The sequence below is a fragment of the Gracilinanus agilis genome, chromosome 2, assembly GCF_016433145.1.
Source record: "Gracilinanus agilis isolate LMUSP501 chromosome 2, AgileGrace, whole genome shotgun sequence".
Taxonomy (NCBI): Eukaryota; Metazoa; Chordata; class Mammalia; order Didelphimorphia; family Didelphidae; genus Gracilinanus; species Gracilinanus agilis.
In genome coordinates, this window is record NC_058131.1 from 186,007,605 (window position 1) to 186,024,439 (window position 16,835).

The 16,835-nt window shown below is 35.3% G+C and overlaps 2 protein-coding genes across 3 annotated transcripts in view; one reads left to right on the plus strand and one right to left on the minus strand.

Annotated features, from left to right (window-relative positions):
- Window positions 1-16,835, minus strand: part of MCPH1 (microcephalin 1) — a 306,661-nt gene that overhangs the window by 90,032 nt on the left and 199,794 nt on the right. The gene's annotated exons all lie outside the window — the stretch shown is intronic.
- The window catches only part of ANGPT2 (angiopoietin 2), a 75,023-nt gene continuing 63,967 nt past the window's right edge, over window positions 5,780-16,835 (plus strand). For both annotated transcript variants that reach the window (XM_044663597.1, XM_044663598.1), the window contains exon 1: window positions 5,780-6,067. In XM_044663597.1, coding sequence (XP_044519532.1) covers window positions 5,780-6,067 — 288 coding nt within the window. The remainder of the gene's footprint in view (window positions 6,068-16,835) is intronic.

Genomic DNA, 16,835 nt, shown 5'->3' on the forward strand with positions numbered 1-16,835 from the left:
TTGTAACATCACTTAATGATAATTTCAGGCTTGAAAATGTGAAGAAACTACTATTATGAACCTGGTTGTGACCAAAAAGGAAGAATTATTTGCTAAAGAAGAAATGATGTGAACTTTGGACATATTGTGTAGTCCATTTTAGAGGAGGAGAGGAAATACTGACATACTCTGATATGGAACACAGATTTTATGAGAACAAATTTATGAATTTTTAGACAAAAGCTAAAAAGGTTCCAATATATCCTATACTGAAAGTTGACTCATGAAATCTCAAGCATGAAATTCTGAATATACAAGAAGTTCTTGACAGAAAGGGAAAGGAAAAGCTGCCCAAAGAAAACAATACATCTGCATAGGAACTTCATTGCATAGCTGATATTTTTAAAAGACAGGTTGAGAAGATTGCAGCAGGATTATTCTGAGGATGAACATAAAAGAAAATGGAATGATGTCTGAACCTTTAAAACCTATAATAAATTAGAGATAAATGCTAATAAGAACCATAAAAAAATGTAGGTAATAAGAAGAGGACCAAAGAAGGGATAAGATACTGTTTATCATGGATGGGAAATTGATGGGAGACAGTGAAAAAATTAAACTAGTTAAAGCTTTATTGCATTTATTTTCTCCTCCTAGAAGAGTGACCTTTGGACTGGGGAGGAAAATAAAAACGGTTAGTAGGAGAATAAACCCAAAATATATAAGAAGATAATAAGAGAACATCTAGTTCAAATAATAAGCCTATAAGAATAGGCAGATGTGATTTCTTGGCCACTGTCAATTATTCTTTGAGAAAGACTTTGAAAGTAAGAGTGCTGCCATGGTGTTACCCAGATTTTCAAAAAATGGAAGAGGGTGAAATCTACAAATGATAGGTCAATGACCTTGATTTATTATATTCCTGAAAAAATTGTAGAACACATTATTAAAAGGATGGTTTGTAACAGTTTAGAAAGGGTAGCAATGGTCATTAAAATTAGTATGGTTTCATTAAGAACAGGTCATACTAGTGTAACTTAATTTCAGAAGTATACTAGAGTCAACTCAAGCCAATTTGTAAAAGCTAATTGTTAAATTTCCAGCGTGAACATTTGTACCTTGGAAACAAGGGCTTGATTTATTATTTTGCTAATTGCCAGATCAAATGATATAATGCAAATTAAATTTTAAAACAGGTTGTATGTACATTTTTATCTAAACAGCTGATTGTTAAACACTTACCAGAACACCTTTTTTTAATTTCCATTTTGAAAGGTTTATTAGTCTAGAAGATATGGTATCTACTAAGATGAGGCATAAAGTAGGTATTGGTACACTTGGTCTTAGCAAAACATTTAATGAAGTCTCATGCTGACAAAATGAAGAGCTATGGGGGCTAGATGATAACATGTTTAGGTGGATCTAAAATTGTTTGACTGAATAGACTCAAAAAATAGTCATTAATAGGTTGTGAGTTGGAAGAAGAGTTCTAGTGCAAGACCCTAGGACAGTGATGGTGAATCTTTTAGAGACCTTAGAGACCGAGTGCCCAAACTGCAACCCTCATGCCATATGGGAGCCCCACCTTACCCCAAACAGGGGAGGGAGGAAGTGCTCCCACTATGCTTCTGGGCAGAGGGTGGATCATATGAGAAATGTCTTCAGGTGTGAGTGGAGAGGGGGAATGGGAAAGGGAGCAGCCCCCTCCAGGATGTATACCATAGGCTCACCAACATAGCCCTAGGAGAATCTATCCTTTACCCTGAGAAATTCAGTATTTTCACCAATGACATGGATGAAATCCTAGAAGTTATTCTTGTCAATTTTGCTGGGAGAAAGTGCTACCATGCTAACAGAATCTAGATTTTTAAAAAACACAACAGATTAGAACAATGAATTAAAAGGAAAGAGATGAAATTGTATGTAGGTTCCATAAATCACCTCCACAGTCCCAGGCAGAGGAGATTATATAATTAGAATATAATTGCTGCAGAAATGATCTGGGGTGCTTTAAATGAGCTTCCTGTTCAATATGAGTTGACAGTGTGACATAGAAGTTGTTGAAAAAGCTAACATTATTGTGAGAAGCATTAAAGGAATATACAGTTTAGAATAAGATAGGTAATAAAAGTTATACTAAAATCTTGGGCAGATTACATGAGGAGTATTGTTTGGTTCTGGCAACCACATTTTAAGAATGGTATAAACAGGCTGGATTAGGACCAGAAGAGAAAAACAAGGATTGGAGAGGAATAGAGGTTATACCATATGAGGCTCAACAGAAACAACCGGTAATGTTCAGTGTAGAGAACGAAAGACTTTCAGGAGCCATGATTATATTCTCAAGTATCTAAAAGGCTGGATGGCCCATTTGTTGAGGATGCTATGAAAGAGGTCTTATTCAGAGATAGATTAGCCTAGGGTAGCCTCTAAGGACCTGCCCAATGCTTAGATTCTGTTTTTTACTCAATGCAGCATGGCATAATAAACCAAGTAATAGCAGTCTTGGAGTCAGGAATATTTGGGATCGAACCTCACCTCAAACTGGTTGTGTGACCCTTGGAAAGGCACTTAACCTCTCTTGACTTCAGTTCCTAATCAGTAAAAAAAGAGGATTGTACTAGAGAACCTCTAAGATCTTTGAGATCAAAATCTATGACTGTAGGGTATAAAAGCTAAGTTTTTATATAATATCACTTTTGATTTGGGGGGGGCAATCTGTGATTCTTTTTGTTTGCAGAACTCTTGGTGAGTAAATTCTCTCAACCAATGCAGATCAGTAACTGCTCTGTACTGAAGAGTTTAGAGGCTAAATGACACACCTAGGGTCAATAGTCAGTTTATGGCTATTTAAGACAGATCAGGTCTTGCTGATTCTTTATCCACTGCATTCTTTTTTCTTTTTTCTTCTTGATCATTATCTACATTTTTGTATCTCTTAGTTTTACATGGAAGAAGCTGAAACACAGAGGTAAGTTGCAGAAGGCCCTTTTTTATTCTTGTTTTCAGTTTATCCCTTTCTTTTGAAGAAGGGTTAACTATCTCTTTGATGTCCATCAAGTCAGGTTTGCCTCTAATATCTAATAATAAGCACAGAAAGATCATGGTCATGTTCTAACAAATGATAACGGGAAGTGGTCAAAATCACAGCTGACTAGATGTGGTATGTGAGAGAAAACAAACATGATTAAGTAAATAGCAAAACTCACAGCTGTTCAGCTGAGTTATTAGAAAAAAAAGTTGTTGGGCAGTGCAGCATGAACTGATTTGGGGAAGTCAGGAGCAATATTTTTTATTTTATAACCTCATCTTCCTCTAGTTCTCATCAACAAGTCCCCAGAGATAACTTCAGATTCTCTTTGATAACTGATAGTTCCAAGCACCACAACCAAGCCTACCAAAAATCAGAAAGAGATCTAGACTATGTATATTTGACTTCTAAGCCTTTAGAAGCTTCACTGTATTTATAGGCAGGGGAAGAGAGGAAAAACTGGCTCTGTGACTGTTCCTTTTTTCTTTAATCTTTTTTTCCAAGTACACAGGTAATAGACTAGTATTGTATTCTTCATGTGTGTTCCCACATCTCTACATGTAATATAACTTAATATTTATGATACAATAAAACATAATGAAGTAGCAGTAGTATATTGGAAAGAACACTAGATCTGGAGTCAGAGGACCTGCATTTCAAATCCTCCCTTTTATAGCTTAGTGCCTGTATGACTTTGACCAAATCATTCACTTCCCCGAGTTGGACTACATGGGCTCTGATATTTCTTCTAGTTCTATATCTAAGACTCTCTTATCTTATAATAAAATGTATATATTTAAAATTATGTAATACATATGTATGCATATATGTGTATATTTAATATGTACAACTATTCTAGTGATTCCAGTGAATGGGCACTGGGAACATTTAGGGAGTAATGGGCTAGTGGAATCAAAATTTGCCTGGGGTCACCAACCAAATTTAGCTCATTTCAGGGTGACAATAAGTTGTTACTATCTGAGGACAGATGAATTGAGAACTGAATTAGTGATGCCTTTAAGTTGAAAGTGCCGATGGCTACATTTTCCTATAACTGTACTTACCCTCCCTGCTTGGTAGGATTTATAGTTGGAAGAATTGATTCTCTCATTTCTTCAGATATGACATGCACAGAAACAAGCTGGGAGTGCATTCATAGAATGGAAGAGTTGTTTTTTTTTTTCCTCCCAGAGTTCCCTGATAAGTCCTTTGAAGAGTTATCCCAGGAATCTAGAATCTAAATCTGTTAGTCCTGCAGCTTCTAAACACCCCATATCTAATTAAGATTTAAAAAACAAAATCCCCAACTGTTTATCTTTTACAATGGAATAAATATTTTAGTCCTATGGACTCTGAGCAAACCGACTTACTGAATACCAAAGTTTTGAAGTTGGAAGGAACCTTTTTTCATGTTTGAATCTGCAGCTCTAGCCTAGCACATCTGGCACAAAGTAGGCACTTAAATGCTTGCTGATCGTATGATTGATTTTATAGATCTTTTTGTCCAACTCTCTTATTTTATAGTTAGAGAAAAATGAAGTTCAGGAGAAGATCATACAACTAGTTAGTGACAGAAAAGCTGATCTGACCTGGCATATTCCAAATAACACAGTGGCATGGGTGGTATTTGGGTTTTTACAATAAACACTGTTTGTTCAATTACAAGTTGTTTTTTTGCCCTTATAACTGATGTGATTTCTAACACACACACATATGTATGTGCACATACATATATTGTGTGAATAAATTTTATATAAATATATAAGCAGTTATTCAAGTTTATTTTGAATAGTCATAATATAATTTTATTTTAAAAAAAAGCCTTTTCAGGGCCAAGCTGCTGACCTAGTTAAATTAATTTAATAAAATGATCCAATATTTCAATAGTATTTTAACATTAAAATTCAGTATATTTAGGTAAAATACTAATGATTTAGAATTCATATAACTTGGTAATTCTTTTCCTCGTGAAAGGGTGGGCCTCAGAGCTGACATTAGCAAAACTTCCTTTTAATTTATAATAGTAAACATAAACTATCCTGATAGATTTGTAAATTTTTCCTTAAAAGAGGAAACAGAGGAATTTCCATTGCACTTCAAAATTAAAATGAAAAACTTAAGCATTTTAGAAGATTAACACCAGTTTCAAGCAGAAGGGCTATGGTGCTGAGTGTAGGAAATATTTTGTTAGGGTGGTGCTTATAAAATACCCAGGGGTCCTGTCATTGATCAATTTTTCCCTGAGGGTTTCTCTCCCATACTGTATTGGCTGGACAGCAGTAGGCTCTGATTTTTCCTGTTGCCTTGTGAGTGACCCCCCTACAGGAAGATAACGGAGAAGCCAAGAGGGAGGAGCAGTTAAGCTACACATGTCTGGCTGCTCTTATCAACTTATCATATAAGGAAAGGAAAGTGATTGATTCAGATACCGACACTGTAGAATTTGCTCCAAAGAGAAACAGAAGAAGCACTAAAGTTTACTTGTAAAGCAAAGCCAGAACACACAATTGGAGAAGGGCTGTTCTTCCTGCTGGCATCTAACCCTTTACTGGACGACTAGGAAGAAAGCAGCATTTTGTTTTGTTTTGCTTTTAAATCGAGTTTGGTACTAGAAAAGGGGGGTGGGTGGGGGCAGGAACTCATTGACTGTCAAGAGTGTACTTTACACATGACAGCAGAGTACAGCATTTCAGAGGACAAATGAATGATCTGGACTCTTAAAGTACACTGAAGTTTGCTAAGTTGGCTGCATTCTCCCTGAACGAAAGTATGTGGCTGATTGTTTTCTTTACTTTGAGCTATGATCTTGTCTTGGCGTCAGCCTACAGCAACTTTCGGAAAAGCCTGGACACCATAGGGAAGAAGCAGTATCAGGTTCAGCATGGATCATGCAGTTACACCTTCCTACTGCCGGAGATGGACAACTGCCGCTCCACTTCTAGCTCCTACGTGTCTAATGCAGTGCAGAGAGATGCCCCGCTGGATTATGATGATTCTGTGCAGAGGCTGCAAGTACTTGAAAACATCATGGAAAATAATACCCAGTGGCTCATGAAGGTAGGAAATTGCCATTTATGTGGGTGCATGAAAAACTGGGGTTCTGTTGTTTCACTTTTGTTCTAATTAACAGAGCGAGAGGCACAATTAGCTCTTTGAACTTCCACTTATTTTCTATATCTCAGAGCATAGGCTTGCACGAGGAGACGAAAATTAAAAACAAGCAAATTTATCTCTCAGGGGGAGAGTCACTATTAAATAAGTGTGTGTTAGGGGGGTGGGGTGCGTGCAAGGGTGGGGGTAAGTATATTCTCTGCAAAACAACTAGGCTGTTTTGTTTGTACAAGTAATTTAAACTTAGTAACACCAATTACTGACATAACTGGCTGCAGGCATGTGAGGGAAGTGGTAAGCAGCACAACAGCGCCAGGACAAGGAAAAAACGTGCTAATCATGCTAATTACTGATAAATAGCGGATGGTGGCAATGTTACCTTCTGGAGTAAGTGCTTTACCAATTTCCTGAATTTATTTACTGAAACCAATTATAGCTTTTTGTAAACGAGAGGAAATTAGCTTAAATAGACCTTATGTTTTTCAGAAACTTAGAGTTTTGGTCTATGGGGTCAGTCATTTGTAAACCGTTTATGCTAAGTTTTTGCCAAATATTCTTTCTGACAAGATTCAGTCTTGCCATTTCTCTTAAAACCCAGAAAAATGGTTTCAAAATCTATTCGCATGTGACTGATGTTAAAGTTAACAAAGATGAATTTGCCATGTCAAGACCTGCTGTCATTTACTCACTCTTCTTTTTATTATTTTCACTCTTCCATTGTACCACAAACTTTGCCAGAAATGTATAATTAAAGAGGTATTCTGAAAGCTAAGTTGTTCAAGATGCAACTATTCCTTCATTCAAATTTCATCTTCACAAATAAAAAAAACCAAAACCTCTAGAGTATTCTTTTATCAGAAAAAGAAAAAACGATTAGTACAACTAATTAAATAATAATTATGCATGCATGGTGTAAATCATTAATGCCAAAATGTATAGAGACAGAGCATTTATAATCATATTAATAAGTGAGGTTAACTGTCAGCTCTCTTGCAAAATGTTGCCCAGGAAAATATCACAAAGTTATTTTCTTCATCTAGAGAAGAAATCTTTAATTTCATTTTCAGCTGTCTGTAGCAGCATATCACATCTTAATCTCAAAATAGATCTCTCCCTAGCTTTTTAATCCACTGCTGTGAATTCACTTAAAATAAGGGAAACCACCAAATCAACACTGAAGGTAAGAGCCAATCTATTCATGAATGAATCCTCAATTAAACTAGTTCTTAGTTCAAACAGTTTAATTAAAAACTTGCAAGAAATTGGGGCAATAATACCTAACTCAAACTTAAAAAACCTCTCCCACAATAATGTTAATATCTGTGAAAAGACCCACATCTGCCCTGTATATGCTCTGGCTAAGGTTTATTCTGTCTTATCTTTAAAACCTTTTACCCTTTGTGTATGTGCAAACATCTCAGCTAAATTTGGGAAGTATTCAGCAATACAAGTTCACATATTTGAAAGAACCTAAATATCTACCTGACTGTAACTTCCTATTTCCTTCTTTCCATTGTTATGTTCACACTTAATAATCTACTCATTTTAACTGTGACACGGTTAAAGGCCAGTGCTAACAGAACTTCAGTGAGGGATGAAAGAAATAGAGTAGTAAACACTCCCATCTATCCAGCTAGTAAGTCATTTCCTAAATAAACAGTCAGAGGACATAAGAATGTTATTCCAGTTAAATTGTATTTGCTATAATTAAGCCCACTGTCAGGTAAATTCTAAATCTATTAATTTTTTTTCTCAGTCAAATTACCCTCTTTTCTACAAGTCTGAGACTGTTTAAGAGAAGGAAAAAGTTAAGCAACTCTTTTCCAGTTCTGTTCTGGTTGCTTAACCTCGAACCTATTCTAGATTCCCAAAGTCTGAGTTTATGGGGCTACCAATCAAAATACTCCTTTCCTCATGAACATAAATATCAAATATTTGAACAGCACTACAATAGTGTTTGAAAATACAGCCTTTAGACATCCAGCTAAAATCTCACCTAGAATGACTTAGTTGACCTTTCATCTGCTTAACACCTGCTCTGATTGACCCTATCTCATAGTCCTGAAAGGTGCACCTGAAAAACTCACTGGCATAGTTATTTACACGTGGCTGGCAAATAGAAGGAACAGAACAAATAAAAATCCAGGCAGTGTGTGAGTATGTGGAGCCTTTCCTAGCTAGGTGTTCTCTCTCTCCGTTCTGGCGCCTATGATAATAGAAACTACTTTGCTTTTAAAAAGGGGAAAAAATGGAATGGAGTGACAGATGAGCCCCATGATCATGTGGTCCATAAGAAACTGAAATTTCTTTTGACAAGTTTTTATAGCTAGGAGAAAAATGTTCCTTGCATTTACTTACTTTTCTTTGAACAATCCACCCCTTCCACAAACCCTGCCTCAGTCCTCAAAATTAAAAAAAGTTCTAAAAAATTGTCAGGAAAGTTAGCCAGGACCTGTATCTGGTTAATTTTTCCAAGGTGAAAGAATATCATTTCAAGTTCCTAAGTGGTCAGCATCTGTTAATGAGTTTAGTTCAAGGAAACTCCATTGCATATTATAAAACAATCCTAAGCTATCTCCATAATATATCAACCAAAGGAAATGTCATACTTCTGAATGAGCACTGAGGTATGTGCTGAGGTATATGAATGGAGCGACATGGGGGAAACAGTCTATATCCGACAACAATGTAAGAGAAGGTAATTTCACTTAGGGCACAAAATATCATGAGGAAGTTTGTTAAAATTTTAAGAAAAGATAGTGCTAGTGTTTCTTGCTTATTCTGTTACTCTTTAAACAACTCCCCAGTGTCATTTAAAACACTTTACAAAAGCACTTTTCTAAAACCTGACAGAAAATCTGGTAATAGAGATTGTGTTAATGAACATTATGTTAATACATACATTTTCTTTCATTGGGAATGAGAGGGATTGTAAAACAAGCACAAAATGTAGAAGAGCTAAATCATTACTTAAGACTGAAGGATGATTCTCATGCAACAAAAAATTGTTTGGATGACTATCTTTTCAAATAGTTTTTTTTTTGGGAGAAAAACCTAATAATGTCATCAAATTAAGTCAAAATCTTATTTTTTCATTGTAGTTACTTAATTATATTTATTTTCCATCCCCCCTAAAAGAGAATGTGGATTATATAAAGTCATGTTGACAAAACAGCTTTTTTGATGAAATAATGGACACTCATAGTATATCAGTATATGCTATGCATAGCTTTTATTTACAAAGCTATTTGCCACCAACTGACATAGTCTGACCAGTAGCTATGCAATTTTTCAGAAAATCCAACAATTCAGAAGCACAGTGGTTTTAAAAGACAAGAATTGGGTTGAAGGAGCTGAAAGATGAATCTTTTCTCCTTGTTTTGTAGAAAACTCTGGCCCAGATATGAACTTTATTTTTTAACAAATACAGCTGGAAACCAACTCTTAGCCATATATCCAGAAAAACAAAACTTGGTTCTCTTTCAGATACTCCTAGCCAAGCTATGTTGCTCTGCTTGGTTTAGGTTTCTGCTGCTGGCCTTGGTTAATACCTAGTGGTTCATAAAAATTGAAAACTACCATGATACACAGAGCCAATAACTCATTGCTATACACACGAAAAGATACTTCTTTATGGGACTCCAAAGGTTATATTCTAAAGCATGAAATTAATCATACTCTATATTCAAAGGAAGTTTTATGCATTCATGTAAACCAATTAAAATTATTATAGAGTAGGGAAGCTTTTAAATTATAGGCATATCACTTTTTTCTAGCTAAGAACAATATTATTAAAGTTTAGCTATAATTTTTAGTTATAAAAATCCCAATTTTAATTTCCCATAGGAGCAAGTAATATGTCTTCTTAATTTGTTATTTTATGGTGCTTTTCACACAGAATACTTACTCAGCTGGGCTGCCAAATACCTCATATTTGTGTGTATTTGGGATTATGTGATTAAACAATATTTCTTTGCCTTGAGCTGCTTCTTTTTACTGTAAAGATAATTGCCAAGTACCTGAGCTAGGAAATAGACACATGGTGCATAATTCATATAACATCCTTTTACATTTAGGACAAACATTGCATGGACCATATGAATCCTTTTAAAAAATATTAAATATCATTTCCAAGGCGGAAGAGCAGAAAGGGTTAGGCAACTGGAGTTAAGTGAGTTCCTTGGGTCACACAGCTAGAAAGTATCTAAGACCAGATTTGAATCCAGGGCCTCCTGTCTCCAGCCCTGGTTCTCTCTCCACTGATCACTTAGCTGCCCTTCCAGATAATCTTGACCCTGAAATCTGTTGTCCACAATCATGAATATGTTGTATTCCAAGAGTTTGTTTTTCATTTGACTCACAGGACATAGAATAATTTTTTCAAAGAGAAGATATCACAATGGTAGATTCTTAGAGAGCCCTACAAAGTCTAGTTAATTTGTGACATGGATGAAAAGATGACATTTAAAATAAAAAATTATACTGTTTCAATAATAATTAAAGTAAATAGGTGGAGAGAACACTGGCTCTAGTTGGAAGACCTGGGTTCAAATGCCATTCCTGATGTTTACCATCTGAATGATCTGGGACAAGTCACCTTACTTACCTGCGCCTTGGTTTCCTGATCTATAAAATGAAGAATAGATGAACTCTGAAGTTCTTTCCTACTCTAAACTTATGACATAATAAGTAAAATCAAATAAGAAATGATATATTCCATTTTCTAATGGAAAGATTTAAAATATAATCTTCCCCCACCACTTGCCAATGATCTGACCTAAATAGAGAGACACACTTCACAAGGAGTCTGGCTACTAAATGATGTCTATCCATAAAGCAAAGAAAAATAGGCTTTCCGTCCTGTGCAACTTCCTTGTAATTCTGCAGTACTACCAGTAGACGGTTCTAAGAAACATTCATATTTCTAGATTATTATAAACTTTAGCATGGGGTGGCCAGGTGGTACTAGAGCACCAGGCCTAGAGGCAGAAAGACTCACCTACTAAAGTTCAAATCTGGCTTTGGAAACTTATGCTGTGTGACCCTGAGCAAGTTACTTAACCCTGTTTACATATCTTCATCTATAAAATGAGCAGGAGAAAGAAATGACAAATCACTCTAGTGTCTTTGCTGAGAAAATCCCAAATGGGATCATGAAAAGTCAACCCAACTGAAATGCCTGAATAAAGCAACAAACATTAGCTTATATTAAACTCTGGCACTTGAAAGAAAGCCATTTATATTAGAGGTGGAATGTGCTTTTATGTGGATGTTTCAACCTGGACTTTTGAACAATTTTAGATGCTTTAGAGGTTGAAAGCACTGGTTCTTATGCCTAGTTTCATCAAAATTACCCCTTAATGTGGGAACGTCATTAGTGCTGGTCTTAAGCTTGTTTTATTTGTGATTTGGCTCTTTGTAGGCAGGCAAATGGAGTACAGGTGGGGAGTGGTAGATTGATTTCACTGAGATGATTGGAGAAAAGTTAGGAGAGAATGAAAAAGTAACGAGACTAAAAGATTGTGTATACATGTGAGAAACAGATTACTTGATATAGAATCAAGTAGAGAGAGAAGAAAAAGAAAACAGTATGTACACAATTCCATGTAAAGGAAAATAAAACGGGACTAGAGTTTCCCCCACCCATCCAATAGATGGCACCCCTGGCATAGGACAACTCTGGTCATAGCGGAGACATGGGTTCCAGGAAAGAGAGAAGGGGAGGGAAGAGCTCTGGGGAAGAGTGGAGTATAAGCAAACTTTTCTATATAGGAAATGTTGGTAAGTTCATATTTCAAATGGTATGTATTATTTCATGATCATTATATTATAATAAGCTGTATTTTCTTATCTTTTATTTAAAAACAAGCTAGTAATTGGGTGAAGGCAGCTAGGTGTTGCAGTGGACAGAGTACTGGGCTTGGAATCAGGAAGACTCACTTCATGAGTTCAAATCTGATCTCAGACACTTAAGATGTGTGGCCCTGGGCAAGTCACTGAACCCTGTTTGCCTCAGTTCCTCATCTGTAAAATGAGCTGGAGAAGGAAATGGTGAACTGTCCTATCTCTTTGCCATGAACACTTAAAATGGGGTCACAAATAATTGGACAAGACTGAAACAATTGAACAAAAAGTACTTGGATGACATTTCATGTCCTAATCCTATTGATCTCACCCATGGTGGTTGTTGTACTATTTCAAAGGGTCTTTGTTCTTCCTGGTATTGGACCTATAGAGTGATTTTGGCATGGAAAACAGCACTATTTTTCTCTCAAGACCCAAGGAAGGACAATACACACAGATAACAAGATATTTCCAGCTCATTAATATGCAACATACACATAAAATATAATAATTATCACTGGAATTCTATGAATTCTCCACCATCCCAATACAGCAAAATTAATTAAGGCCTTTCAGAAAGAGTAACGCTTCATTTATCTAGTGTTTAAATAGGTTGCTTGAATGAACATTGTTGAATTTGAGGCTACACGTTAGACAACTTCAGCTATCCAGGACACAGCTGAGAACCAGGAAGGAAGTGAAAAAGAATTCTAAGCACTATTTTGTACCACATAAAGGATATCGCTGCATCCATCCACCAAAGCTCATTTACTCATAACCCTAACTCCTTATACTTTCCCCTGGAAACTGTTTAAAATTTTCCTTCACACACTGGCTTTGGTCTTTGTTTCTGGGGTAATGATACATTATTTGCCTTTGTGTAATCTACAGGCTAGCCTTCTTCATAGATAGCATACGATATCCTATCTCCAGTGTTTCTGTTTTTTGTATAGACTCCATCATGCCAAAAATGTCCCCCCTCATCTTCATCTCTCAGAATTTCAAGTTTCCTTCAAAGCTCATTAAAAAAAAAACCCTTACAGTAGGGTTTTCTTGACTCCTCAGGTTATTAACGCTCTCCCCATTATTTTTGTTATACTTTGTAGAAGAAAACAAAACTAATGTTTAATATATGTGAGAATAATTCCATCTAAGTTGGTTACAATAAAATGAAAGGTCTGAGTGCTTAATACATTTTAGTTATGTAGGAAATTGACTGAATCATTCTTCAGTGATGCCTAATAAATCAGTCACTATTAAATAGGGATTTTACAGGTCAAAGTGAATATAACAGCATTGTGCTTGTTATGTTAGATTAGATGTTATGACAGAAATCTTATGGAATGGATATGGATGAAAATCAATCACAATCTACTGCAGTGCCTAGGTATAATTGAATCAGTTAAAAATACGGTGGTATTTATTTACTCATTTTAGTTGAGCATAGTAAGATGTTATTTTATGTAAACTACACACACTAATTCAGGCAATTAAAGCATAAAGGCAGAAAAATACATAAAATTTTTGTTATGCACTAAATCTGCACCATTTTCCTAAGAAGCATAAATTTTCATAGCATCTTGCCCAATCATGTTCATTCTTACTTTGAGAAGCATTAACGTGAGTCATCATATTGTTTTGCACTCCAGCATCAGGCTTTGTCTGGAATTCTTGCTTGTAACAAGTTCATACCCACGTCAAAGCAGTGCTTCCCTTTGTTTCATTAATGCTAAATATTTATTTTTTAAAATGTGTAATAGATATGTTTATATAAGAAAACATTAAAAATGGGGTTTGCTATTGTGTGAGATTTCAACTTACAGAAAGGGTCTAGCAGTGTTCTGGTCACCTAACATGAGGTCTTAATGCATAAATGTTTCATTAAACTTTAATGGTTAGAGTAACAGAAAAAAAATATGTTTATGGTTTACAAATATAAGTAAACATAACTTCTACTATAGAATTTTAATAATTCAAACATTCATTTGATTTGTAAATATACTAGAAACCAGCAGATAGCCAATTTCTCATAATTAGTATTTTGCTTCCCTTAAAAATCCACTATTTTCTTCTTTAAATGACTTTAAAGTTGAAAATTTAACCAAAGTAAATTAAATCAATTTAATTGTCCTCTATGTGTAACAGGCCAAATGATATCTTTCTACACATCATGCTAAGAGGTTAGCTTCCTGGAATTGGCAGGTTATATAATAACATGGTATTCTGCTCTTGTCATGTGAAATATTATGTGAAATTTTTGGAGTTAGAGTTTGAAAATGACTGATAAGCTCCAATGTCCAGGGCAACTAGAATGGTGAAGGGCTTTGAATCCAAGTCATATGGAAACTGATTGAAGAAAATGGCATTTAGCATGTAGAAAAGAACATTTGGGGAATGTGATAACAGTTCTCAGTATCTGAAGGGTTGTCATGTGGAGGAAGGATTAGATTTCTTCTGTTTTGCTCCAGAAGTTGATATGAGGAATAATGGATGGAAGTTGCACAGAGCTACATTTAGTTCTGATGTCAGGAAAAACTGTGTAACAATCTGAGTTGCTTTAAAATGGAATCAGCTTATTTGAAAGGCGCTGGATTTCCAAGCAGAGGCTTATTGGGAATTAACAGTGAGGATTCCTTTGAGTAGGTGTTGGGCTAGATGGTCACAGAAGTATCTTCAAACTCACAAATTCTGTGATTCATTAAATTCTTTTTAGTTACAAGAAATAGCAGTATAAGTTTCCCAAGTTATTCTTAAGTTGTAATAGAAATAGAAATAGCACAATGCCTTGAAAAGTGGCTCAATAAATATGTGTTGACTGAATGAATGCAATTCAACTCTAAAATCAATTACGCAATAGTAAAAGGATATGGATTTTGAAAAGGATTTAATTTTTTTTAATTTGCATAGATTATTTACTTTTAGCTCTAAAATAAATACATTATGGACACAGTAATTAGGCAGTTTCTTTTTTCCTCTACAATATTTTTTTCCTTCTACAATGACTAAAATAATGTAACTAGCATTTTGTGATTCTTCTATCTTTTAAAAAATTAGGAATGTCTTGTTTGTAATGCTAAACATATTACCAAGGAGAAAAGTACATATTGAAAATAAAGCATAGATTTCCATGCATACTAAAGACATACCAAAAGTTGGTCTGTGTTCCTTTTGGCTACAGTACCACTGGGATGGTGATCAGCTACTTTGAGATGAGACTAAGAAGGGGGTATGTGGCACAGTCACCCAGGCTACAGGGCAAAGGAAGAACATGCCAGGGTTTTCTTGTGGAATTTGGGGTCAGAAGATCCTTAGAGTGAGTCAGTATCAATCAATATTTAGGAAATGAGAAGTTCAAGTGGGAGTTTGAGATAAATGACATCCATAGTGTTAACAGATTCATGTCTAAGATCCAAAACAGGATCTAAAGGGATGAGCATAAACCAATCATCTAAGTTTAGACTCCAACAGTCAAATTCCAAGATAAATAATAAGAGTATGAGTTTGACCAAGTTTCTTCATTTACTTAATGCAGACTTCTTCTGGTTTGTACATATTCTTCTAATAACCCTTATTAAGCCCTAGCCTCCAGGCCCTGTCCACTCTGCTCCTGGGGACAATGGATGTCTCTAAGAGGTGACTGGTAGTTGGGGAAACAGATGATGACATTGTGTTATATATTAATTGCCTAAGCTGAGTGTACAGAGGTTGAGAGAATCTCACAGTCCAAATCAATATATAAAGGTTGCAATTCATTTTTTTCGTTAATGGAAATGAGCCAGAAAAGTTTAGACATATCCCAGGTCCCACTGTATTGGAGGCAAGCCTGGTACTTCTATCTCCTTACTAATCTCAGCAATCTTTACATTAGACTAGATTACTTTAGTAGAGAAACAAGCTTTGATGACAGCTATTTCAGCAAATGCTAAACCAAAGTGCATTTTCCCTGCTTCCTCAATTTTAGAGTATTCCCCAGGGTAAGACCTGAAATGTGGAGATACTATCCTTTGAATATCTTAAAAATGAGGCTTCTTTCTATTATCACTGGTTTGATTTCTGTTATCATTGATTTAAATTACACATGAGCTGCTTCATTGTATATTGAAATAGACTTAAACTCGACATTAATATTTTAATCAAGTTAAAACCAAAAGCATTAAAATGTTTAAGATTGAGTAGAATTTGTTCCAAATCTATAAATTGTGAAATTTTCTGTCCTTCTTTCATGAAGATGATGATGAAGTCATTGGTTTCAAGCAATTTGTGTTATCTAGATTGTGAAATAATTATGTAAAATTGAATCATGTAATTCAGAACTATAAAGGCAAATTATATAAAATTATGTGTGCACAGGCGTTTGTGTGTATACAGAAGAAAGCATCTATGAAAATTCATACAACCCACAGAGAGTGATAGTTCTTTCCTGGAAATTGACTTAGAGTAAATTCTTCATTTCAAAGGACCACTTGAAAGCATAGGTAAATGGAATTCAGATTCAGTGAACCCTGTTTCCCACCCCTTGATTGAAAAATTTAGTCTAGCTTGCTTCCCATTGTTTTGTACTCACATTTTGCAGCTTGGTATAATTAAAAACAACTTGACTGCAATAATGTGTTAAGGTTTAAGATGAAAAACATGATGTAAGACAATGATATGATGTAATGAGAAACTGTGAAGAGAAATCTTTTGTGAATCATAGATCCAATAACTTTTCAGGGCCAAAATGACTCTCATGTCTCATTTAAACATAGAGTGTGCTTTATCTCCATCTGATTGAAAGCATGTGAAAGTTTGGTGCAGCTCACTTCATTTTGATTACAGGTTTACCCATGAGATTTACTTTCCTCCTAACCACAGTTACACATAAGTTTTT